Below are 25,704 nucleotides of genomic sequence, written 5' to 3' on the forward strand. Positions count from 1 at the left end.
CTGAGGGGGGAGGAGGCAAGTTGTTGGAGCTAAATTCTTTGCATGCTTTCGCTTTTGCTGAAATGCGTGGGATTTATGGAGGGGGCAATGGATGGGCTTCACTTCCTCCCAGTCGGTTCTAGCTCTCCAAAATCATAGCACCCTGAGTGTGAACTGGTATCAAGTTAACGTCTTGGAGCTCTCAAAACTCCTTTGCAATATATTATTGGCTACTTGTGGACTAGGGAATTGGGGTGGGGTTTGAAGAGGGAAAAATAGCTTAACACTTGTGTGTTAACTTCAGATTCTGTTGACTTCTCTGCAATCACTTTCTCAGTAAAAGTTTCCTTTTGAACTACCACTGTTTCAAGAGTCCTGCTTTCCTGAGAAGATAGCTGAGGCAGGTCCTTACAACTTTTTTCCCAGGCTTGTTTGGAATCTGTATCAAGATTAATGTGTGTACTTATGAGATTTGTAATAGTCTAATGTTTCAGAGCATGCACACCTGCGATAATCTAAGGCAAATATGTCTGTGAGTCCCTTTCAATTTCTGGCAACTTTCTATATAGATATTTAAAACATTGGATTACTGTTTTCATTGCCTAATATTATTTTGGCTATGTATGAATTCTAATGTGCATTGAAGGATTCATAAAATAATATTTCTGAATTCTCTAGAATTATATTAAGTTCTATAAATTTTATTTCTGGTATTGGCTATAAATAATATTGATGATATATTTCAGGGATTTCAAACTGGATTTCTTCAAGGGCCAGATCAGCATTGTAGTTCTCCGCAGCTGGCCAAAGGGAGGGAGACAGGACGGACGCCTCCTGCAGCACCATGCTGACCAAAACAGAGCGTGGGGGGGCCACATTCCCCCCATGCCCTGTTTTCAACCTGGATGGCCTCCTGCAACACCCTGCCGATCAAAATGGGGTGTGGGAGGCGCGGGTGTCCCCCCAACGCCCTATCTTGGCTGCCAGAGGCACTGCGAGCTGGAAATAGCTGGCTCCGTGGGCCAGATTTAAGCACCCTGTGGGCCTTGAGTTTGACACCCCTTATATATTTGTTTTGAGATATTGAAGCATAACTAAACATTCTGTTTGATTTCTTTATAAACTATATTCTGAACTATATAATATTTTGAACTATAGAATATAAACTATAAAATATTTTGTTGCATTGCCTATCTGCATAGAGAAGAATGTTTAATATGAAGTGTTTATAGTCACAAAGTTAGCCATATTAGTCTGTTGTAGCAAAATCAACAAACATTTCTCTACTGGTTTATGAGCATTGTCATTCTAATTTCAGATATTTCTTCCTTGTAGCAGACACAGTATGTAGACAATTGTTTTTTTGAAAAATTAGCAAATGAATAAGTCATTTTTATAAATAGCAAGTTCTATACTTGCTATTTTGTAATTTTGCCAAAGTTAATATGATTTCTTTCTTGCATATAAAAATATAGTAATGACTATCATAGAACAAAATATTAAGAAAATACCTGATTAAAGCATAATCTTCTGAGCTGGATTTTAGATTTTGATTATGCTATTACAGTATATCTGATTTTCTTGACCTGCATATTATTACTTGTTTATATTTAAATATATTATTTACTTTTCTTGAACATCAGGGTTCTACACCTCCAATGACTGTATTCAAAGGAAACAAAAGGCCTTACCAAAAAGACTGTGTACTTATTATCAACCATGATACTGGGGAATATGTGCTGGAAAAGCTAAGCAGCAGCATTCAAGTCAAAAAGACAAGGTAACACAAGGCACAAACATGGGAGACCAATATCGATCAGCACAAAGTATAATTCCTTCTGAAGTAAACTGTTCTTCTATCTTCTGCTTTTATCTTGACTATATAAAATAATAAACATTAAATATTGAAATGATGAGAAGCAAACGAATCTAATACATAGTCTATAATCTCCACTCTTAGGTGAAATGACTATTTCAAGTATATCTAATATGCTTTCTCTCCATATTAAAACTTTAATCATCACTGATCTTATCAATCGTTAGTAAAGTTTTCAAAAGGATGACCTAGGTGATGTTTTCAATTTTTAAAAATTAATTCTTGGGAAAGTTTAGTTGGTACTTAATTTTCCTTCTCCAGTTGAAAAAACAGGAATTTAACAGTTCCATAAATGGTACATTAGTATTATTTATTTACACAATTCTGATTTAAGATTTAGTAAGATTAGAGAAAATGAGAGAGTAGAAATTAGATTTTATTTGTTTGTTTATATTTCATATTTCTAAGCTGCCCATGTCTCAAAGACTGTATCAATTCTAATTCCTTAATTCCCTCAGTGACCAAGAAGGATTAGAATTGGAAAAACTCCTCTGTATAGCTACAAAGGAGAAACAATGTAAGAGAACAGACATTTGTAGAGGGGACCCAATTACTCTTACAGAATTTATGTCTACACATAAATTCACCACTAGTAATATTGTAATTATAACTGGCAGAATAGCCAACAAAATTAATAATTTTGGAAGATGCAGGAGTTGGGCAGAGGCAACCTTCTTAGATACATTAGATATAAAGTTTCCTTGTCTGAAAGGGAGGATCCAAGATTATATTGGACTTATTTCCAATATGACAGCAGTAGTAAAGCTTTCTTTTTCTTAAAATAATTAAATAATGTGGTTCAAAATACATTAAGGTTATGATAAATTATGGAAAGCAATTACATATTATACGTGTTATCTGTTTCAGAGCTGAAGGCAGCAGTAAAATCCAAGCACGGATAGAACAGCAATCTGCTCGAGCTGCACAATCTTCTACCCAGTTCAGAGCTCCAACAAAGCCTGCAGCTGGACCTAAAACTTCACCACTGAAAGACAATCCTTCACCAGAGCCTCAATTGGATGATATTAAAAGAGGTAGAACATTTATTATAGCCTATCTACTGCCTGAGATGGGAAGAAAGTCTATTACTCCCCACCCCCTTGTAAGTTTTCTTCAGTATATTTTAGCAATGGCAGCACAGTTTATAACCTTTACCAGCCAGCCACCTCACAATTATATTAGTTGAAACATTTGTATTAGTTGAAACATTTCTTAAAACCATGGACTATCTGGGATAGTCTAAATAATTAAGAGCCAATGGGGCATTATAGTTACACTGGGGCAAAAAAGTATTTAGTCAGCCACCAATTGTGCAAGTTCTCCCACTTTTTTTTTTTTTTTTTGCTTTAATTTATATGCGGCCCTTCTCCAGAGACTCAGGGCGGCTTACTATACGTTAAGCAATAGCCTTCATACTTTTGTATATTTATACAAAGTCAGCTACTTAAAAGATGAGAGAGGCCTGTAATTGACATCATAGGTAGACCTCAACTATGAGAGACAAAATGAGAAAACAAATCCAGACAATCACATTGTCTGATTTGGAAAGAATTTATTTGCAAATTATGGTGGAAAATAAGTATTTCGTCAATATCAAAAGTTCATCTCAATACTTTGTTATTATATATCCTTTATTGGCAATGACAGAGATCAAACGTTTTCTGTAAGTCTTCACAAGGTTGGCACACACTGTTGCTGGTATGTTGGCCCATTCCTCCATGCAGATCTCCTCTAGAGCACTGATGTTTTGGGGCTGTCGCTGGGCAACACGGATTTTCAACTCCCTCCAAAGGTTTTCTATGGGGTTGAAATCTGGAGATTGGCTAGGCCACTCCAGGACCTTGAAATGCTTCTTACGAAGCCACTCCTTCGTTGCCCGGGCGGTGTGTTTGGGATCATTGTCATGCTGAAAGACCCAGCCACGTTTCATCTTCAATGCCCTTGCTGATGGAAGGAGGTTTGCACTCCAAATCTCACGATACATGGCCCCATTCATTCTTTCCTGTACACGGATCAGTCGTCCTGGTCCCTTTGCAGAGAAACAGCCCCAAAGCATGATGTTGCACCCCCATGCTTCACAGTAAGTATGGTGTTCTTTAGATGCAACTCAGCATTCTCTCTCCTCCAAACACGACGAGTTGTGTTTCTACCAAACAGTTCTACTTTGGTTTCATCTGACCATATGACGTTCTTCCAATCCTCTTCTGGATCATCCAAATGCTCTCTAGCAAACTTCAGATGGGCCCGGACATATACTGGCGTAAGCAAGGGGACACGTCTGGCACTGCAGGATCCGAGTCCCACAGTTGGCATAGTGTGTTACTGATGGTAGCCTTTGTTACGTTGGTCCCAGCTCTCTGCAGATCATTCACTAGATCCCCCCATGTGATTCTGGGATTTTTGCTCACCATTCTTGTGATCATTTTGACCCCATGGGGTGAGATCTTGCATGGAGCCCCAGATCGAGGGAGATTATCAGTGGTTTTGTATGTCTTCCATTTTCTAATTATTGCTCCCACAGTTGATTTCTTCACACCAAGCTGCTTGCCTATTGCAGATTCAGTCCTCCCAACCTGGTGCAGGTCTACAATTTTGTTTCTGGTGTCCTTCGACAGCTCTTTGGTCTTCACCATAGTGGAGTTTGGAGTGTGACTGTTTGAGGTTGTGGACAGGTGTCTTTTATACTGATAACAAGTTCAAACAGGTGCCATTAATACAAGTAATGAGTGGAGCAGGATGGATTTGATTTAAATCAAACTGATTTAAATCACGATTTAAATCACTAGTCAGTAAGGCTTGATTTAAATCATAGTTTTCTACATAAAGACTAATTCTTGCTGGTATAACTTTAATATGCAAGTAGATGAAGATTTTTAGAATAACAACTTTTCATATTAGTTTTTTTATCCCCAGTTTAATAGGTTAATCATTCATATGGGAGAACTTGCACAATTGGTGGCTGATTAAATACTTTTTTGCCCCACTGTATAATCTCAGTTCTAGGGCAAAATCAGCCATACAGAGAATTAGAATTGCAGGGATAAGTGCTATCTATCTGACCTTGAATCTCTTAAGAAAACTCAGACTGTATTTTTAATGAATAAATAAACATTTAAAATGATCCTCCTATTTTTACTCTAGAGCTAAGAGCTGAGGTTGAAATTATTGAGCAGATGAGTAGCAGTAGTGGCAGCAGTTCATCTGAATCCGAGAGTTCCTCTGGGAGCGGTGATGAAACTTCCAGCAGTGATGGAGGTGAAGCTGCACATCCTTCTCCTTCTCAGCAGTGTAATACCAAGAATGTAGTTGCCAATGGTACTGGCAGGGCACAAGGCAACAATCAACTCATGAATACTCTCAGTAAGTTTATTTTCACTAAGTATCATATAACATAAGTCATACAACATAAATGCAACCTGGAAATTATGAGAAGTATAGACCAAGATTTCATGAGGGCATTATGCTCAGGAAAGCTGCTCTAAGTACAAGTTGTCCTCATTTCTGGAGGATAACAACATTGAAATAACAAGATTTTTCATTTATGGGAATTGGGAATAATGTACAAGAATCTGTGGTTGACCTCCCGTAGTTGTTGTCTGTGTAATGATCTCTACTCGCTCGTCTTTCACGTCCAATTGAAATGCATCTCATTAGATCAGCTCAATCAGGAGGGCTCCATGTGTTCCCTTTGGGCAACTAGCCTCTTTCAAGTGACTTAGTGTGGGAACAGTCTGCAAGCAGCACTAGCATTCAGAAGCCCCATAAAATAGTGATGCTGCCTACAACTTGCTTGCATTAATTTCTGTCAGGCTGCTAGATGATAATGCTGCCCACACACAACATGGAATTCAGTTATTCATAAATTATATGTGGAGAAGATGAGCATCCAGTGGCACATTCAAGAGGTTGTCTATAGAGATCCTGAAACAACTGCAGGAAGTGGAGAAGCCAGCATAAGCCATATGGTATAAGACGAGCAGCTCCCATCATCAGCCAGGAAAGTAATTTGAAAGGAGATAAAAGTCACAAAGAAGCTACTTAGACCTCACAATCAAGTTGTAACTAAGTGAGAGGGAAGAACAAGTATAGACATCTTGCTTAGATGATATAATCTTTCAAAAATACATTTTATACATCCACAAAAGCTTATCTGCTTTTTTTGCCATGTGTAACATTTGCATCTTTTTGCAGATACAAAAATATTTGTAGGCTTAGTTTTTATAATTATTTGTGGATATGAGACTGCAGATAACAAATGACATTTGTGCACGTTACTCACAAACACATTTATTTTCTGTTGAGTCCTTGCAGCTCTCTAAATTGGTTGTTTGTTTGCAGATGTGTCATTATTTGGCTAAGTAATAGCAATAGCAATAACACGTAAACTTGTCTAACATTCAGTTGTACTTTACAGCACTCTCTAGATAGTTTATAATATAGAAGTGCAGGAAGTGGTTAGATTTCCATATTGCCTCCAACAATCTGGTTCCTCATTTTACCAACCTTAGAAGGATGGAAGGCTGAGTCAGTCTTGAGCCCTATCAGGCTCAAACTCCAGGCTGTGGGCAGAGTTTGCCTACAATACTTCATTTTAACCACTGCCATCGAGGTTTTTTGTCATAAGATCATGGGTTCCTTTGCTTTATGCTTGATTGATTGGTATTAATCCCTGCTTTTCTGGGTATAGGCTGCTGGAGAGGATGTGTTCTGGTCTTTTTATTTCCTCCTTAGGTTTTTTACCATCTCTCTTGAATGATTTGTGAATGTGATTCTCTGTATATATCTTTAATGGCTGATTTGTCGGAATGCTAAACTTCCAGGAATTCTCTAGAGATAGGATGATCACAGTTTCTCATTTGAAGCTATGCTTGAGTCTGTCCACATGTTGTGAAATTAATGAGTGTCTTCTAACTACCAGTTGGTGTTCATGCACATATTCTGCTGGTCTTTTTGTCTGTCCATCATAGTGGCTGTTATATGCGCAAGCAAACAAACTCAGAGAGCACCAAGGACTCCACAGTTCAACCCTAAGCTAAATGTATTCTCTTCTGTTGGAAACATCTATTTTCCTTTTCCAAGACATACTTCATTTATACACTTCAGTTAATATTTATGTCACAATCTTTCTATAGATAGTACTGACTTGCATTATTCAGCATGGCCTCATAACTTAGAGCAGTTGTTGTTGGTTTGACTGATTCAGATCTAGTCTAAAGAAATTGATGCTAGCAGTGCATACAGTTTTTTCAGTTCATATTTGTTCAAAGTCCCATTATTGGATCAAGTCTGTGATGGAGCAAATAAAAAACCCTAAACTCTTAAAGTTATGAGTTTGTGATTTGCACAGTAATCATTGCAACATTTGGGCTTCTCACGAATCATGCCAAAGAACACTAGGAACAGAGAAATAATAGAATACCAAAAACTAAATCCACTTGGAGTAAACTCTTTAATGGCCTTATAAAATTGCTGCCTATTTTTGCTCTTGGTGTCTCTGATAGCTAACATTTCATAATTCATTAATGTAGAATTTAATTGGAAATTAAAATAATTCTCTTTTTTTAACAACAGGAAATGACTTGCAGTTGAGTGAATCTGGGAGTGACAGCGATGATTAAATTATATTTGCTGCTTTGGTTTCCTGTCAAATAAAAATGCAGATTTAATGAAGAGTAATACAAAAGTGGTAACTGATTTACTGGAACCCATCTATATAAATAGAATTGTTAACATTATGTGACCTGAAGGGAACAACAAACGTTCTTGGATAGAACTGTCCTCTGTTTATTCTATGTTTAAATTAAACCTGTTATAGTATAATCTAGCTTTTTTTCAGTAGGTGTGAATAATTTTAATCTAAAACTGAAATCTATCTTCAAACATGTCCTACACCATGTATTCTAATAAGATTCTTTGCTTGAGTCCCTTGAAAATTTAAAACAAAAGTTATTGGTAAGATAGATGTCAACCATTTTAAAAAACAATATATACACCGTATTTTCGGACTATAAAACATTCCCCCCCCTCAAAAAAAAAGTGGGTGAAAATGTCTGTGTGTCTTATAGAATGAATATTATGGCAGGGAGGGGGGTTGATGCGATGCTGATCATCTGTTCTAGGCGGCGGGGATCGCCTCCACTGCCTATTGCCAGCACTGGGCTGTTCGCCACCAATTGGCGGCGAACGGAATGCAGTGAGCAGACAGATTTTTTTTTCTTGTTTTCCTCTAAAGCTAATCTGCGTCTTATAGTCCGGAGCATCTTCTAGTTTGAAAAATATGGTAATTTGATATTCAATGAGATATCAGAATAAGAATGATACTACCTAGATTTCATAAGTTTAAGGCAGGGGCACAAAATTACAAAAGTGAATATTTATGGGGAATAAAAATTCCCTTGTGACAAGGAAAGTTTAATTATCTAGAAAAAAAAAAATCTCTCTCTGCTATTTTTTTCAGGCTGCCTTGATAATATTTTACACTATAAACACTTGGCAAAAGTATGTAAGAGCAGGCTGATTAACAGAATTTCTCAAAAATGAATTGTGAATTTAGCTGTAAGGATTTACTAGGACTTTTTTTATTTTTGCAGGAAATTTATATGGTCATTTGCGCACAAATGGCCATTTGTGCGCAAATAAAAAAATATATAAATTCCATCTTATTACTTATGCGAGTATTTCAGATTGTGCATATATATCTGCTGTTTAAGTATTGAAGAAGTCAGTATTGTTTAGTGCTCCATACTCCCAAGCACAATTAAATTAACATTACAATATAGAAATAATTGTAAGATTTTCTTGTTTACTAATATTTAATGCATATAGCATGATAAGGTCTGAAACTTCAGATGAGATAACAGAAATACTGTTTCATATTGATCGTAGAACAATTGTTAGCCATGACACACAAGTTTTTTGTTTCAGACACTGATCAGTCTCATCTGTCAAGCTACTTTGGTTATAAGAAGAGACAACCCTTCACATTGTTTCCTAATGAATTATTTTAAACTTCATACATGCTTTGTACTACATACCAGCTAATCCATTTATACAATAATTTGAAATTTTAAAAACTTAATGCAGAAAACTTCTTTCACTACTAAAAATTATTTCTTGAGAATATCAGTTGACTCAACTGATATTTTCAATAAATAATATTTTAGTGGTGAAGTTTAAATTCAATTTAAATGAATTTTTGGTAGACTGCTTGTCTAGAGCTAACAAATAAATAGAGGGAGATGAGCAGTGTTGTACATTCTGGGAAGTAAGATAATTTTTTTGAGGGGGAAGGAGAACAATACACTTTAAACTTACCGTCAGGTCTATGAGCCTTTCATCACTGCCCAAATTCAGAATGAGGGGGATGTTTGTTCATTTTTGTTTTGATTGACACATTGTATTCCATTAAGGCTTGGTAAGAGCCTTGGTAGTACAGTGGTCTAAGGCACCCTGTTATTAAGCTGGTTAAGACCAGATGCCTGCAATTACTGCAGGTTCGAATCTCGCCAAGGCTCAAGGTTGACTCAGCCTTCCATCCTTACTAAGGTAGGTAAATTGAGGACCCAGTTGTGGGGGCAATAAGCTGACTTTGTATAAATATACAAAAGAATGAAGGCTATTGCTTAGCGCATTGTAAGCCGCCCTAAGTCTCCGGAGAAGGGTGGCATATAAATCAAATTAAAAAAAAAAAAAGGCTGTAAAAATTAAGTTTCAATGAAATCTCAGAAAGAGGATTCATTTTTTTTCTGTAGCATTGCAAGATGATGTCGTACTTATATAATTTTGACTAAAGCAAGATAAATTGTTCTGGTTAATAAATATATAAATATTAATATGGCTGCAAGGCTGCAGTCTTATATGTGCTTCTTCCAAAGTCAGCTTAATTAGGGCCTTTTTAAAAATGAACTTTATCATGGAATTTCAATTATTTTATAGAGGCATGCAAATAGTAATCTGAAGGAACAGAATATTCCAACAGTGGGAGAGGGCTTCCAAACTATTCACGGTCCATAACATTTGCACAGAAGATGTTGTTTTGATTCCTAAAGGGAATTCTTCTGATTCATATGGCCAAAAAAGCAGGACTATTGAGACAACTGAAGTGCAACTGTTCAAGTATTAAAGGAATAAAAATAGGAATGAAATATAAGAAGTATAATACATTATTTTTTGATGCAATTTTGCCTCAGATGTACTTGTATCATCAATCTATATTTGTTTATATTTCTGTAATTTAGATTATATCATTTGTAACATTTTGTAGTTTTTCTTTTAAAAATGTATTTAAATTAAAAAAAAATAAGCTTCAGCACAAACACTGTAACAGAGGTTTCTCTCTTATTAGAACTCATCTGACCTGTTAGAAATTAGTATCCTTTATACTGTTTTATACAATACAATTATACAGTACTGGCTTGAATACTTTATACATAGTGAAGAATTGTTATTCAGTATTATTTATGCATGAATGCACAATCTTGGATATACATGTAGTCCTGACTCAGAAACGTAAGAATTGTTACAGGTTTGTAGCAGGAGTGGGTTCTACTTAACTTTACTACCAGTTCGCAATGGGACCGCATGTGCAGAAACTTCCTGATGACATCCAGGTCAGTGGGCGGAGCCTCCTGCCAGTTTTACTAGCAGTTCTTGCGAATCAGTCCAAACTGGGGGCAACCTGTTGTGACCCAGGCCCACGTAGTTGATATTAAATGTAAAACAGTTCCAAAAAACAAACATTTTATTAAAACAGCTGAGAATTAACTCATTCCCAGCATATTCTAAATGAAATGAAAGCAAAGTCCTTAAAACACCAGTCTTTAGTTTATCTCTGACCTTGGGATAATTAGGCAAACTGCCAAAGGCTTTTCTTGACAACAATTCAGGACAATTATTTGGCAACAGCCAAACAAGAAGCAATTCTCTCAACAGTTGTTTTCCGGCAAAGGGGCCAAGAGCTGTTGCTGGTCTTTTAAGTCTTATGGGAGGGGCCAATACTCTCTTGGCCCTACTCTTGAGTCGTCCTCTCTGTTTTAGCTGCTCCTGCCTTCTGGCAGCTCTTCTCATACATGCACTAGGAACAGGCTCTTCCTGTTCCTCTGCCTCTCTACTGTCAGCCTCTGGAGGCTCTGAAGTCGCACATCACTCCCCGATGGCCCTGGGCCATCTCTGCCTCTGACACAGAGCCCTCATCCGGGCCTTCCCCAGCCTCCAGGACTGGACCATGTTTTTCCTCAGCCTCATCGGTGTCCGACTCCGCTGCCAGCTCCGCAGGCTGCTGGCGGACCACAACACCCCTTTTACAAACTTCACAACACAACCCACCATTGGTTTGTAGTGTGCACATCATAGATTTTAACAATATAATTGTATTGGCCTTTGATTGAGTTGGTATGATTAACTCATTAACAAATATCAGCATTTTCCATAAATACCAGAAAGCAAATATAATCAGTATACTAGATCTTTGCACTACACTAACAGGCTTTTCCTAATAATAGATGGTACGTTTCTGTTGAACATTCTTCCACATTTTTTCTACAGTGCTAAGTTTGCATGTTGGCCCCACCACAAAGCTTAGTAGGTCCACAGCTTTTCTAGACAGTGCCTCGAAATGTGATACAAGATGGGAATTATTTAAAATGTGGCAATACTTAATTGTACTTGTTTTAATTATTTTCATTAAATCAGTTTCACTTTTATCCTGACTCCAAGTACTTTTGGTCTTTGACTGATACGCCATTTAAAGGCCCAGTGTGCTCCTCAGTGCAAATGAATTTCTGCACTCCAGCATAAGAATGGAGATTGGGAGCATCCAAAGCATCCATCCTGTTGGGTGCATGAACCTAGCCCACAATAATTGATGTACTGTGAAACATTACGTTTCGGTATAGAAATCAAGCTGTAGACTGGAAAAACATTCCTGATTTATCAAAGATATTTCAAAACCTGGCTCTTGTTCTGTATTTTGCCCACCAGTAGTATTAAAATCCGATCTCCAAAAAGTTTATCCTCTGCCAACATTTACAGAGCTGTGGTGGTGCAGTATCTAGTGTTGCAAGCTAACTCTGCCAGCTGCCAGCAGTTTGATCCTGACTGACTCTACCTTCTAACCTTCCAAGGTCAGTAAAATGAGGATCCAGATTGTTGGAGGCAATATGCTGACTCTGTAAATCACTTAGGGATGTAGAACATTATGAAGCAGATATATAAGTCTTAATGCTATTGCTATAATCAATGTGTGCAAAATCCTTTGGGATATGGTGTGACTACATAAATTCATAGAGGTAACTGTCAACTATCAATCTATAACCCTGAACTCATTTGATAGGGAACATGTGCAAGTCATCTGAAATAACGGCATAATTAACTGGTGCACAAAACTCACTGATGGGCAAAAATGTTTTGGTGGGAAAAAAGGAACAAGAGCCAAAAATATAAGACTTTGAGTTGTAATGCTTATACAAACCATTTAAATTGACTCAACTGGACTTAATGTTAGCTTCAGCTTATGCCTTCCAGTTAACTGTCACATAAGCAATGTTGAGAGAATTAATGAAGTATTAATCACCTCTGCTTTTGAAACTATCTCTAGAAAGGCAGCACAAAATGAAACACTATTCTGCACTTTCTTTTCCTCCTCCCCTACTTAGTGTCACCGTATATATATATATTGGAAAAACATGTGTTACAAGGGAGTGATGGTGAATAATCCACCACCAATCCAATTTTATCCACAACTTTTCTGGACACAGTGAATTGTCCATTTATTCCCATTCATGAGGAAGAGAAGCAGGCCACATCAATTTCCAATCTCTGAATCTCATTGATCACCAACAGTGAAGCAGCATCTTTCAGGGCACCATACACATTTTAGCTCCTGAGACCCTATCACTGCTCTCTACCTAGAAGAATAGAATAGAATAGAATAGAATAGAATAGAATAGAATAGAATAGAATAGAATAGAATAGAATAGAATAGAATAGAATAACAGTTGGAAGGGATGTTGGAGGTCTTCTAGTCTAACCCCCTGCCCAGGCAGGAAACCCTACACCACTTCAGACAAATGGTTACCCAACATCTTAAAAATTTCTAGTGTTGGAGCATTCACAACTTCTGGAGGCAAATTGTTCCATTGATTAATTATTCTGTCAGGAAATTTCTCCTTAGTTCTAAGTTGCTTCTCTCCTTGATTAGTTTCCACCCATTGCTTCTTGTTCTACTCTCAATTTTACTCAATTCAATTCTACTCTTAGAATTTTCCTAATTCCCTCTTACTGCTGCCATAAGCAGAAGCACCTGTAATTTAAATTTTCTTTCTTCTAGATCCAGCCTCTCTGTCTTTTCTGTCTCTCTCTTGCACATTGATGCAAGACAGAGGAGCGGGTGATTATTGCTTCTTAAAGATTGCCTAGGTCCCCTCAAGAGGAAGAATAACTTTTTCTTAGCAATAACAATTGTAGGAAAGTTACAAAATCACTTAAAATTAACATGTTACTCTAATAAAGAGTTTAAAATCCAGCCTATGTATTGCAATCATTTTTACACTAGAGAAGCAAACAATGTTCTCCCACCCTCCAAATTTAACAAACTAAAATATTTTCCTTAAGGCTCCTGCTCTGTTATTTCCAGGAAACTAAAACCCAAAAACTATCAATGTAAGCTGTGGGTTCCTAAAATCTTGCAGAATTTCCATGCACGGAGATGCAATCAGTTACTGTTTCCACATTATTTTTTGCCATTGTTTTTAGTTTGTCCAACAAATTTAATATACAACATCCGGTCCCCTAGGGTAATCCCTCCAGGTTGACTTTGGCCATCCCTTCCATAATTTTTGAAAAACTACATTGTTTGACTTGCATTTTTTTTATTTCAGTGTGGTTCTAGTTAGTAGGTCCTATAAACTTACAGTTTACTTTCATGGGTTCTCAGTAAATTGATTTAACTCAGAGACATGTCAGAAGTAAAATCAACATTGCTACTTTCACCTATTAACAAGAGAGAGAAGATGGCAAGGAAGTAATAGGCAGCATAGAGAAAGCAAAGCTGCTTAACTCATTCTTTGCATCGGTCTTCACACAAAAATAAATTATAGTCCAACCTACCAAAAACATAACTATAAAAGACAGACTAGAAATAAAAGTTAAAATAAGCAAAAAAATTAGTAAGACAACACCTGTCTGATCTTGACAAATACTAATCACCAGAACCTAATGAATTAGAGTTGTAAAGGAGCTGGCAAATATCATCTCAGAACCACTGAACCAGTGGTGGGATTCAAAAAATTTTACTACCGGTTCTGTGGGCGTGACTTGGTGAGCGTGGCTTGTGGCCACGTGACTGGGTGGGTGTGGCTAGGTGGTCATGTGGGTGGCCGTGGCTGGGTGGTCATGTGACTGGCGTAGCCAAGTTGACATCACTCACATTGAGGTGCACCTGTAAAAAAGATCTTCAGACTCTGGAAAGAGTGCGGAAAAGAGCAACAAAGATGATTAGAGGACTGGAGGCTAAAACATATGAAGAACGGTTGCAGAGGTATGGGTATGTCTAGTTTAATGAAAAGAAGGACTAAGGGAGACATGATAGCAGTGTTCCAATATCTCAGGGGCTGCCACAAAGAAGAAGGAGTCAAACTATTCTCCAAAGCATCTGAGGGCATGACAAGAAGCAATGGGTGGAAACTAATCAAGGAGAGAGGCAACCTAGAACTAAGGAGAAATTTCCTGATAGTTAGAATAATTAATCAATGGAACAATTTGCCTCCAGAAGTTGTGAATGCTCCAACACTGGAAGTTTTTAAGAAGATGTTGGATAACATTTGTCTGAAGTGGTGTAAGGATTCCTGCCTAAGCTGGGGGTTGGGCTAGAAAACCTCCAAGGTCCCTTCCAACTCTGTTATTCTATTTTATTCTGAACCTTCTGCTCAAGGCAGATTATGTTGGCAGATATCCTGGCTTTGGCTGCAAGAACTGCAGCAAGCCTTCCCCACCACACACTTCCTCCTCCCACCATTTCATGCGAGGCGTAAGTCCCAAGAGAAAGCTCCTGGTCTGGGTACAGCATGATGGAGCCCTTCCTGGGGAGCAACTCAAGAACTTATTGGATGGTGAGCTCCAGAGTAGTGGCGTCAATGTCAGGAGAGCACTAGTGTGGCAGCAGTGATGGCAGTAGCAGAAGAAGACCAGGGTGGTGGCGATGGAAGGCGATCAGGGTGGTGGCAGCAGAAGGAGACCAGGACAGAGGCGCTCCAGATGGCCGGCCCTCAGGAGAGGAATTTTCTCCCAGGCCTCCCACCAATCAAGATGTTGCTTGATTTCACGACTGCTTCTTGCGGCCCTTGTTGCCCCATGCCTTGGGCGCTAGGGAAGATGTTCCATGTACTCTCTGGGTCAGCTGCTGTTTCTCTCCACCACAGCTCTTGCTGGGAGACCATCTGGTGCAGCACAGCGAAATTTAGTAGCCATGAGCCGCTGTTTTCCTCTAAGTCTCATCAGGAAAGCGCTGTGGCAGAGAGAAGCAGCAGCAATGTTGAATGCTGTTTCTCTCAGCTGCAGCATTTTCCAGATGGGATTTACAGGAAACTGGCAGCTCACAGCTTCTAAATTGCAAAGATGCTCTCCAAGCAAGAGCAGCAGCAGATAGAAGCAGCTGCCGACCTGTAGAGCACATGGAGCATCTCCGCGAGCAACCAAGGCTCAGCAAGGGACAAAAGAAGCAGCTGCAAGATCTCCACTGCAGTACTTTCCAGATGAGACTTCTTACAGGTAAGAAGAACCATCCAGTGCTTTCTCAAACCGCTTTGGCCCTCCTGTGCCCATGCCTCCCCCCTCCAGCTCTTTGGCCTAGCATGGCAGGCTAAGTGGGGAAATGGTGCGTCCCTGGGTCCTGACCCAAAGTGAAGGACGAGTGGACGGAGGCTCCAGGGCAAGGCTGGAGCCAGGGAATGGTGCGTTCCCCGACCCAGCCAAGGTGAAGGGTGAGCAGGCGGAAGGTTTTTGGCATGGCCAGAGATGGGAATGGTACATACTCTGACCCAGCTGAGGCAAAGGGCAAGTGGGCAGAGGCCCGGGGCAAGGCCAGAGCGTGGGAATGACACATCCCTGGGGCCCAACTTGAGGCAAAGGGTGAACAGGCAGACGCTCCAGGGCAAGGCCGGAGCCAGGAATAGCACGTTCCCCGACCCAGCCGAGGTGAAGGGTGAGCGGGTGGCATGCTTATCTTTGGTGAGCAGAGTGGGCGAGGCACGGAGGCGAGGCAGGGAGATTAGCTGGGCCGCGTGGCGAAAGCAAGATATATAGGATGGGGCAGGGTGGGCAGGGAGGAGCAAACGGGCAGGCCGAACAGCCAGAGGTGGTATTTGCCAGTTCTCCAAACTACTCAAAATTTCTGCTACTGGTTCTATTTAGTTCTTCTTTAGTACTTTTTCTCTAATTTTATTGGCATCATTTGGAATAGGAAAAGTAATTTCAGTAATGTATTCATTTTTATGGAGGCTATTCTCCCTATCAAAGATAGTTGTAAGTTCTTCCATCTCTCCAGGTCCAACTTAATTTGTTGCATTAGTTTTATATAGTTGTCATCTTTAATTGTTGCACATCTTGCTGTTAAGTGGATGCCTAAGTATTTAACCTTCTTTACTATATGCAGATCTATTTTCTCTGTCAATTCTCTTTTTTGTTTATCTATAAGATTTTTAACTATTACTCTGGGCTTTTCTTTATTTGTTTTCAACCCTGTCACTTCTCCATATTCCTCAATTTTCTCTATAAGTTTGGGACCAGTTGCTAGTGGTTCTTCTAATATAAAAACTAAATCATCTGCGAATGCTTGTAATTTATATTTTTCTTTTTTGATTTCCATTCCCTTTATTTCTGGATCTTGTCTAATACTTCTGGTTAAAACTTCTAATGTTAATATGAATAATAATGGAGATAGAGGACAGTTTTGTCTCATTCCATTTTTTATATTGAAATTTTCTTTTTTTTTTTTTATTAAACTTTATTGAGGTTTTCTTTTAAAAAAAAACAAACAAAAAACAAAGGACAAAAACAAAAGAGAAATAAGAAGAAAAAACAAACAAACATTCAAACAATAACATAAAACAACATATACATATACATAATATAGCTTTTCAATTTGTATCGGATGTGCAGTGTTTTAACTATTTCCATAGATAATACTTGGTGACATTTTAACTCACTTTTAACCATTATTTAATACACCTTTAGATCTTTCTTTCATTCTATCATGCAACCACTTGTACCACCTTTCCCACACCATATAGTATACTGACTTTTCATCATTTAATTCATAGGTTAATTTAGACATCTCTGTGCACTCAAGTATTTTCTTAATTGTAAGCTCTTCTGGTGGTTGAATTTTCTCTTTCCAATACTGTGCGTATGCCAATCTAGCGGCTGTAATTATATGGATCATTAAATGCATCATTTCCTTTCTATATGGCTTCTTTATTATTCCCAGAAGGAAAATCTCTGGTGTTAATGCAATATCTTCATCAGTTATTTCATATAACCATCTCCTAATTTTATTCCAGTATCCTTTTGCTTCCGGGCATGTCCACCACATGTGAAAGAAGGTGCCTTGACCGTGGCCACATTTCCAACAATTGGGATGTATATTGGGATATATCTTCGCTAGTCTGGCCGGGGCTAAGTACCATCTATGAAACATTTTGTAATGGTTTTCCTTATATGTCACCGCTCTAGTCAATTTAAGATTTCTGTTCCATGCCTCCTCCCATTCCCCAAAATTTATATTGCGCCCTATATTTTTCTCCCATGCAATTATTTGATTCTTCGTGACATCTTCGAACTTGTCATCGTTTAATATATAATTGTATAGTTTTGCCAGAATCTTTTTGTTTGTTCCCATCAAGACTTTATCCAGTCCGTTTGATCCCAGTTCTAAACCATATAGTTCTTTGTCTTTCTGATATCTGGATTTTACTTGTGCATAAGTCCACCAATCTCAAGTTATTCCTTGCTCTCGTAAGATATCATTTGGTTTAAGCCACCCTCTTTCGTCTAGGATATCTTTATATCTGCCCATTTTCTCCCTCTCCCACCTATTTGGGTGGGTCAGGGCCTCCATCGTTGAGAGCCAATTTGGGATTTTTTTGTAATATTTTTGCCTAATCTGGGTCCATGTTTGTATCAGGGAATCTCTAATTTTGTGTCTATGAAAATGTGTCTTCCTTTTCTTCTCCGTTTCCCAGATGTGGGCGTGCCAGCCTTTTTGCAGGTCATGGCCTTCTAAGGTAAGAATTCTCTTATTTTCCAGGGTGATTCAATCTTTTATCCATACTAGCTTGGCTGACCTGTAGTATGTTTCCCAGTCCGGGAGTCCAAATCCACCTATGTCTCTTTTGCCCCTTAAAATTTTAATGGAAAATCTCGGTTTTTTCCCCTCCCATATGAATTCTCTAATAATTTTGTCTAGTTCTAAAAAGAATTTTTTATCTAAATTTATGGGTATATTTTGAAATAGAAATAATATTCTGGGGAGGATGTTTATCTTAATTGTGGCTATCTTGCCCAAAAGTGATAGTCTTATTTTTTTCCAGCAATCTAGGTCTTGTTTTATTTTCCTGATTAGGGGAATATAATTATCGTCTTTCAAGGTCGAACATCTTGATGTAATCCAAATTCCTAGGTATTTAATTTTTTTGGCAACCTGTAATCCTAGTACTTCTTCTATCTCGTTTTTCTGGCTCTCAGTTGTGTTCTTGATCAATACTTTGGTTTTGGTTTTGTTCAGTATGAAGCCTGCCACCTCTCCATATTTACTTAATTCCTCCAATACTTTAGGTCCCGACTCTATAGGGTCTTCAAGGATTAGGGCTACATCATCCGCAAATGCTTGCGTCTTGTAAATCTCCTTCCTGATCTGCAATCCTTTTATTTCATCGTTAAATCTAATTTTCCTTAGAAGAACTTCTAGGGCCAGAATGAACAATAAAGGGGATAGGGGACAACCTTGCCTTACTCCCTTACTAATTTGGAATGTTTTAGTCCTATCCCCATTCACCAAGATACTGGCCTTTTGGTTATTATAAATGGATTTAATCATCATTTCAAAATTTGTTCCAAATTTCATCATCTCAATTTGTTTAATCATGAATTTCCAATTTAGATTGTCAAATGCCTTTTGAGCATCGACAAAAATCAGAGCCATCTGTTTTCCAGGGTGTTCCTCATAATACTCTAGCGTGTCTAATACAATTCTCATATTATCCCTAATTTGTCTCCCCGGTAAGAATCCATTCTGGTCTTTATATATCCAATTATTTAAAATCTTTTTCATTCTTTCTGCCATTATGCCCATGAATAATTTGTAGTCCGTATTTAGGAGCGAGATTGGTCTGTAATTTTGAATTTGTTTTGGGTCGGCACCTTCTTTCGGCACAAGTGTGACATGCGCCTCTTTCCATGACTCTGGAATTTTGTGGTCTAACAGTGCATCATTAAAAATTTCTACTAATTTCGGTTGGAGTATTTCTTCTAATTTTTTATATATTTCCCCTGGAAATCCGTCAGGTCCTGGCGCTTTATTATTTTTCAATTTGGAAAGGGCTATTTTTAATTCTTCAATTGTGATCTTTCTGTTAAGCATTTCTTTCTCATCATCAGTTATTTGTGGGAGCTCTGCTTTTATCAAGTATTGTTCTATTTTGTCATCCGATATCTCCTCTTCTTTATATAGGGATTCGTAATATTCTCTCACCCTATCCCGTTTTTCTTCCTCGTTAATCAATAATTTGCCCTTAGAGTCTACTAAAGTATGAATTATTCCCCTTTCATTTTCCTTTTTTAATTTATAGGCCAACCACCTCCCCGATTTGTTGGTATTCTCAAAAAGATATTGTTTCGTTCTTTTCATTCTTTGTGCCAACTCTTCTTGCTCCATGATATTTACTTTATGCTTCCACATCATCCAATTTTCTTTGGCTGCTTCATCTTCTGGATTATCTTGGAGTTTTCTTTCTGATTCTCCTATATGATTTAAGTACTCTTCCAGGGTCTTCCTTTCTTCTTTATTTTTATGTGCAATATATGAAATCACGACTCCTCTCAGATAGGCCTTCATTGTGTCCCAAACTATTGCGCGGGATGTGCCTTTGTTTTCATTTTCCTTGAAAAAGAAATTTATTTCTTCTTTGAATTTTTGTATACAGTCTTTGTCGCCCAGTAATTTGGCATTAAACCTCCACCTCCGTTGGTATTTTCTCTGGAGAGGCTTCCATCTGATTTCTAATGGATTATGATCTGCCCAATCGTTTGGGTTAATTACTGCAGTTTCAATTTCCAACCCCAAATTTCTACTGGCCCATGCCATGTCAATTCTGGACCACGACTTTTGTGCATTTGAAAAGAAGGTATATTGCCTGTCATTTGGGTGCAGGGTACGCCAAATATCAATTAGATCTAATTCATCGACTAACTCAAAAAATGCTCTCGGTAAGTTTGTCCTTTTATTTTTTTTAACTTTATTGCTCTTATGGTCCTTCTCCGGATCTACAATGCCGTTAAAATCCCCTATCATACAAATTTCAGTATATGCCATTTTCACTAATTGTTCATGCAGTTTCTTAAAGAATTCTCCCTGTTTTTTATTCGGGGCATAAATGCCCACTAATAATACCTTGGAATTCCCTCTCTTAATTTCAATCATAAGGATCCTACCCTTTGTATCTTTAAATTTCAATTCTGCTTCAATTCCTTTTTTTACGTAGATAGCCACCCCCCTCTTCTTTTTCTCTGCCAGCGAATCAAATGTTTGACCGAATTTTTTATATTCTAAACATTTACTTTCTTCTTTTTTTATGTGCACCTCTTGTAAACACATTATATCAACATTTTGTTTACCTAGTTTTGTTAATATTCTTTTCCTCTTTTTGTAATCATTTATTCCATTGACACTTACGGATATTAACTTCAAGCCATTCATCTCTAAACCCCTATCTGATTATTGGTTCTTGTTTATTTCTTACGGCCCTTACTGGTCTCGCTTTCTTCTCTTTGGCTTCTCCTTCTTCTTCTGTCTTCTCCTCTACAGTTGCCTCGTTCGTGTTCTGTTGATGTAGGGCTTCCTCCTCCACTGCTGCTATTTCTAGATCTTCCTTACTCCCCTGCTCTTCTTCCGCGCCTCTTAGCTGGTCAAGGAAGTCTTGTGCTGTACTCAGATTTTCTATTTTAATTTTTCTTCCTTGCCAGGTTATTAGCATCCCTTCTGGGAGAAGCCACCTGAATAGTATCTTTCTTTTGTTCAACTGTATAGCCAAAAATCTATACCCCTTCCTCATCTCCCGGACTCTTCTTGGTATCTGTTTTAGGATTATTATTTCTTTTCCTCAATATGTAATCTGTTCGTCTCTTGCCATATTATAAAGAATATCTTTAACTTTTTTCTGTGCGAAGCGGATATGAACTTCTCTAGGAAGCTTGTTCCTTCTTGCATAGTTAGTCTGGACCCTATATACGTCGTCCAGCTCCCTAATTATTGCCTGTTTGTCTTGGTGAAGTGCATCGGCTATCAGCTCCGCCATTTTTTCTCCTAGGTCTTCCTCTTTGTCCTCGACAACATTCTGAAATCGCAAATAAAAGGAAGCCCGGTCCATCTCCAATTGGATTATTGTATCTTCTATCTCTTTATTTTGACTGGTTAGTGCTTGATCCACAATGTCTAATTTCTTTTCAGTTTGGTCTATTCTTGTTTCGGCTTTTTGAATTCGTAGTTCATTATTAACTATTGATGTTTGGATATCATTCATTTTCTGGTCCAATGCATGTATATATGATTTTAATTCGACATGGTTATTTAATAATTTTTCCTGCATTGCCATCATTGTTTCTTGAATCAGGGTTAATGATGCTTGCAGAGTTTGCATTGCCAGGCTTTCTGTTGATTTTTGTGTCGCCGGAGAGGTTGTCGCTATAGTGGGGTTAGAGGGAGTCTTTTTTCCTGTTTTCCCCACAGTGGATGCCATGCTTGTCATTTCTTTTAAGATTTTCTTTTGCTCTTTAATTATCCTGTCGATGTTACTCCAAATTCTCATTCGCCACTTAGCGCCTCTATTATCTTTTTTTATATATATATATAAATATATATTTATATATCTATATTACTATATCTAATTTTTCCTTCTAAATTTGTAAACAAGTATAGCTAGTTTTCCGGTGGGCAATCAATATCAATATCTATACGATGGTTCTAATCTCTTCCTCACAATATCTTATACTCAGAATGTTATTTAAATATATTTGATGTTAAATTGGCTTGGTAAATATAAGTTAGACAGTTCAATACTATACAAATCAAAATATCAATTAATCAGCAGTTCACAATCAATATATCAATAAAGCAATTAATTTGGCTCAATATTATACTTTTTAAATGCTTAAAATACTATAAATACTATAAATAGAAATTTTGAATACTTAATTTTAAATACGATTATAATTGTATAATTATAATTTTAGATACTATAAAAATACTGGTAAATACTATAAATGCTAAACAGTTAAATATATATATAGAAAGATTTAAAATATCAAAACTTAAGAGTGTATTATATTATCTAGTCAAAAAAAAAGGAAGTCAATTTATCAAGGTATATACAGATCTAATAATCAGGATACTGAAGACAAATTATCTAAAGGTTCAAGTGTTGTTGTTAATTTAATTTTATATATATATATATATATATATATATATATATATACACACACACACACACACACACACACACACACACACACACTTATTATTCCTTTTTGGGATATAGTCTTTTTTGCCCAGTCTCTGATCTTCTATAAGTCCTCCAGGTTCAGCACTCTATCGTATTCTTGCTGCCAAACTGTCCACCGCTAGGCAGGCTATTCCTCCGTCAAGTCACTCTAATGGCTGAGCTTCCTGTTCAGTGCAAAAAAGAAAGCCAAACTCGATCCACCCAATTTCAGCCTCCGCTGGGTCTACTTGTGTTCACAGTAAAAAAAGGAAATAAGTGCTGGTCTTAAATTTTCTCACCGATCCTCTCTGGCACGCACACTGTCAGTACAATTTTCTTTCTTTCTTATTTCGATGCCGGCTTGTCGGGCTCTCTCTCTGCCAGAATACACAGGAAGCTTTCAATCGCCGCTTCTCTCATCTGTAAGGCTCTCCCGCCCGATTTCGCCGACCCCTTTCCTGATGTCCTCTCTCCTCAATGCAGGAAAGGTGTGTATCGATCCACACTGCAGCATCTGATCTCCCTTGCTTCCATCTGGTTGCTGGTTACCACAGCTTCGTGTCAGCCATTAGTTTGGCCGACTCACGCGTGCTGGGTTAGACAGAGCCGCCCGGTCTTGCGATCAGCGTTTTGCGCCCGCTTTCACGCTCACCCGGCTCGCTCTCTCGTCCGTGGGGCTCTCCGGGCTCCACGCCCCTCAGGGGGTCCCCAAAACACGGTGACTGATGGTATTGAGGAGCAGCAGTCACTCACTCAACGCCATATCGCCGCGGGTCACCAACCGGAAGTCTATATTGAAATTTTCTGTCACATCTCTAGTGATTGCTACCGGTTCGGCGAACCAGCCCCAGCCTCAGCTACCGGTTCACCTGAACCGGTCTGAACTGGTAGCATTTCACCCCTGGTATAAACTCAATTAGGAATCTTTTTAGTCTTTCAGCGATTATTGAAGCAAATATCTTGTAGTCTGTATTTAGTAGAGATATTAGTTCTGTAGTTCTTTATTTGTGTTGCATCTGAGTCTTCTTTGGGGATCAAAGTAATATAGACTTCTATCCACATATCTGGTATCTTGGCTTCTAATAGGACCTCATTATACACGTCTAACATTGACAAAGTCAATGCATCTTGGATGTCTTTATAAAGTTCTGCTGGTAAACCGTCTGGACCTGGTGTTTTGTTATTTTTTTTGTCTATTGATCACTTCTGTTAATTCTGCCATAGATATTCTTTCGTTCAACATGTTCTTCGCCATTTCCGGAATTTTTGGTAAATTAGCTTTTTCCAAATATTATATTATTTTTCCGCTGGTATTTTTTCATAATCATATAGCTTCTTATAAAAATCCTGTATTATATTTTTTTTCTTTCCCATTTGGTATTGTAGTGTGCCTTCTTCATCCTGCAGTTTACTTATCTATCTCTTCTCTTTTTCTTTCTTCAGTTTATAGGCTAACCATCTTCCAGGTTTATTAGCATTTTCAAAAAAGTTTTGAAATTTTGCTCTTTTTATTTATTATTCTAATTCATCTTTTGCCATGATATTTAACTTATGTTTAAACATCTCCATTTGGCTTTTTAAGCATACCTTGTGTGGTTCTTTTCTATTTCAAGTCCTTTATATTCTTCTTCCAAAGTCTTTTGATATTGTTTCTTTTTCTTATTCTTCTTTGCTATATAAGTTATAGCTAATCCTCTGATATACGCTTTTGCTGTGTCCCACACATTCTGTAGTGAAGTTTCCTCTTTACTGTTCTCTTTGAAGAAAAATCTGAGTTCTCTTTCCATCATCTGTATAAATTCTTTATCTTTTGTTATAGATTGATTTAAAGTCCACTTTATTTTTCTCTTTTGTCCCTTCCACCTAATTTTAACTGGATTATGATCAGCCCATAGGTTTGTTTCTATTTCAATTTATAAACCACAATAAATATAGTCCCAGAGTGGAGGATAAAGCCACAGTAGCATTTTTTTAAATAACAGTCTTTTTCTTTTCTTTTTTTTATTAAAAAAGTTTTTTTTTTATTTTTTAAACACACAGACAAACACACATACAATGTATTTTTTCTGAACAGAGTATTGGCCGATTCACAAATTTAAACAATTTTTAGTCATTTCAACACAGTTTATATATTCCCTTTTTGCAGTAGTATTTATTCTCTCTATTTTCATTCTTTCTTTGTTCTTTTTTTTAAAATCAATATTACCCATTCATCCTAACTCTAATCTTAACCAAAATTCATTTTTCCCTTCATCTTATATTACATCACTTAAGTTTGAAATTTAATTTAACGTAATTCCTAATATTACTATCATTCATTTCATATCAAAATAATAAACCAAAAACATTTTATACCATATATTTCCTTAAGTTTTGTTCCAAATCATACACTCCAAAATCTTAGTAAAAATCAAAAATCTTATCTCTAGTTTTCAAATACTTTGTAAAAGATATATATTTATACCTCTTCAAACAGCATCTTAATAATTTCTACTTTCACCACAGTCTAACTATTTCAAAATACAATATCATTTCACCTTCCAATTGTTACAATTTCCCTAATTAAATTTATTCATATTTTTAAAACTTGTCATTTTATAAACTCCAACAATGCAATTAGAAATATTCCAATTATTCCAATTTCTCTAATTTTAGGTAAAACATATTTCTGAAAACTGATTTCATTTCGTTCATGCATCCATATAATTTTCCATTATTTTAAATTACTTAATTAGCATCACAATTTCATCTTTTTACCAGCATTCATTTCATCTATAAATCCTACTTCAATTCATATTTCAATTCTAAATATATACAACATATTCCTCTTTTATTTCTTTCCCCTTCTTTTCTTTTGTGCTTTAAAATCCTGAACTCTCCTATTTTGTCCTATATTTCCCATTATTTCCCATCTCTTTTCCCTTTTTCTTTTCTTTCCATTGTTAATTCCAGTGTAGTCATTTTGTATTTTAAAATCATAAGCTCCTCTATTTTGCCCTGTATTTCTCATTATTTTCCATCCCTTCTCTTTCTTTCTAGTATTTCCACTGTCAATCCCAGTGTAATCATTTAATTTTTTTTATTCTTTCTATTCCACCCTCT

General features: G+C 37.3%; 1 protein-coding gene across 3 annotated transcripts in view; it reads left to right on the plus strand.

Annotated features, from left to right (window-relative positions):
• Positions 1-10,170, plus strand: part of EAF1 (ELL associated factor 1) — a 23,250-nt gene extending 13,080 nt beyond the window's left edge. For all 3 annotated transcript variants that reach the window (XM_060683724.2, XM_087894222.1, XM_060683725.2), the window contains 4 exons: positions 1,623-1,759; positions 2,723-2,889; positions 4,997-5,215; positions 7,427-10,170. In XM_060683724.2, the coding sequence (XP_060539707.1) occupies positions 1,623-1,759; positions 2,723-2,889; positions 4,997-5,215; positions 7,427-7,473 (570 nt within the window). In that variant the 3' untranslated portion in view covers positions 7,474-10,170. The remainder of the gene's footprint in view (positions 1-1,622; positions 1,760-2,722; positions 2,890-4,996; positions 5,216-7,426) is intronic.
• The last annotated feature ends 15,534 nt before the right edge of the window (positions 10,171-25,704 follow it).

The sequence above is a fragment of the Pantherophis guttatus genome, chromosome 4 (assembly GCF_059756535.1).
Source record: "Pantherophis guttatus breed Tessera chromosome 4, ASM5975653v1, whole genome shotgun sequence".
Classification (NCBI taxonomy): Eukaryota; Metazoa; Chordata; class Lepidosauria; order Squamata; family Colubridae; genus Pantherophis; species Pantherophis guttatus.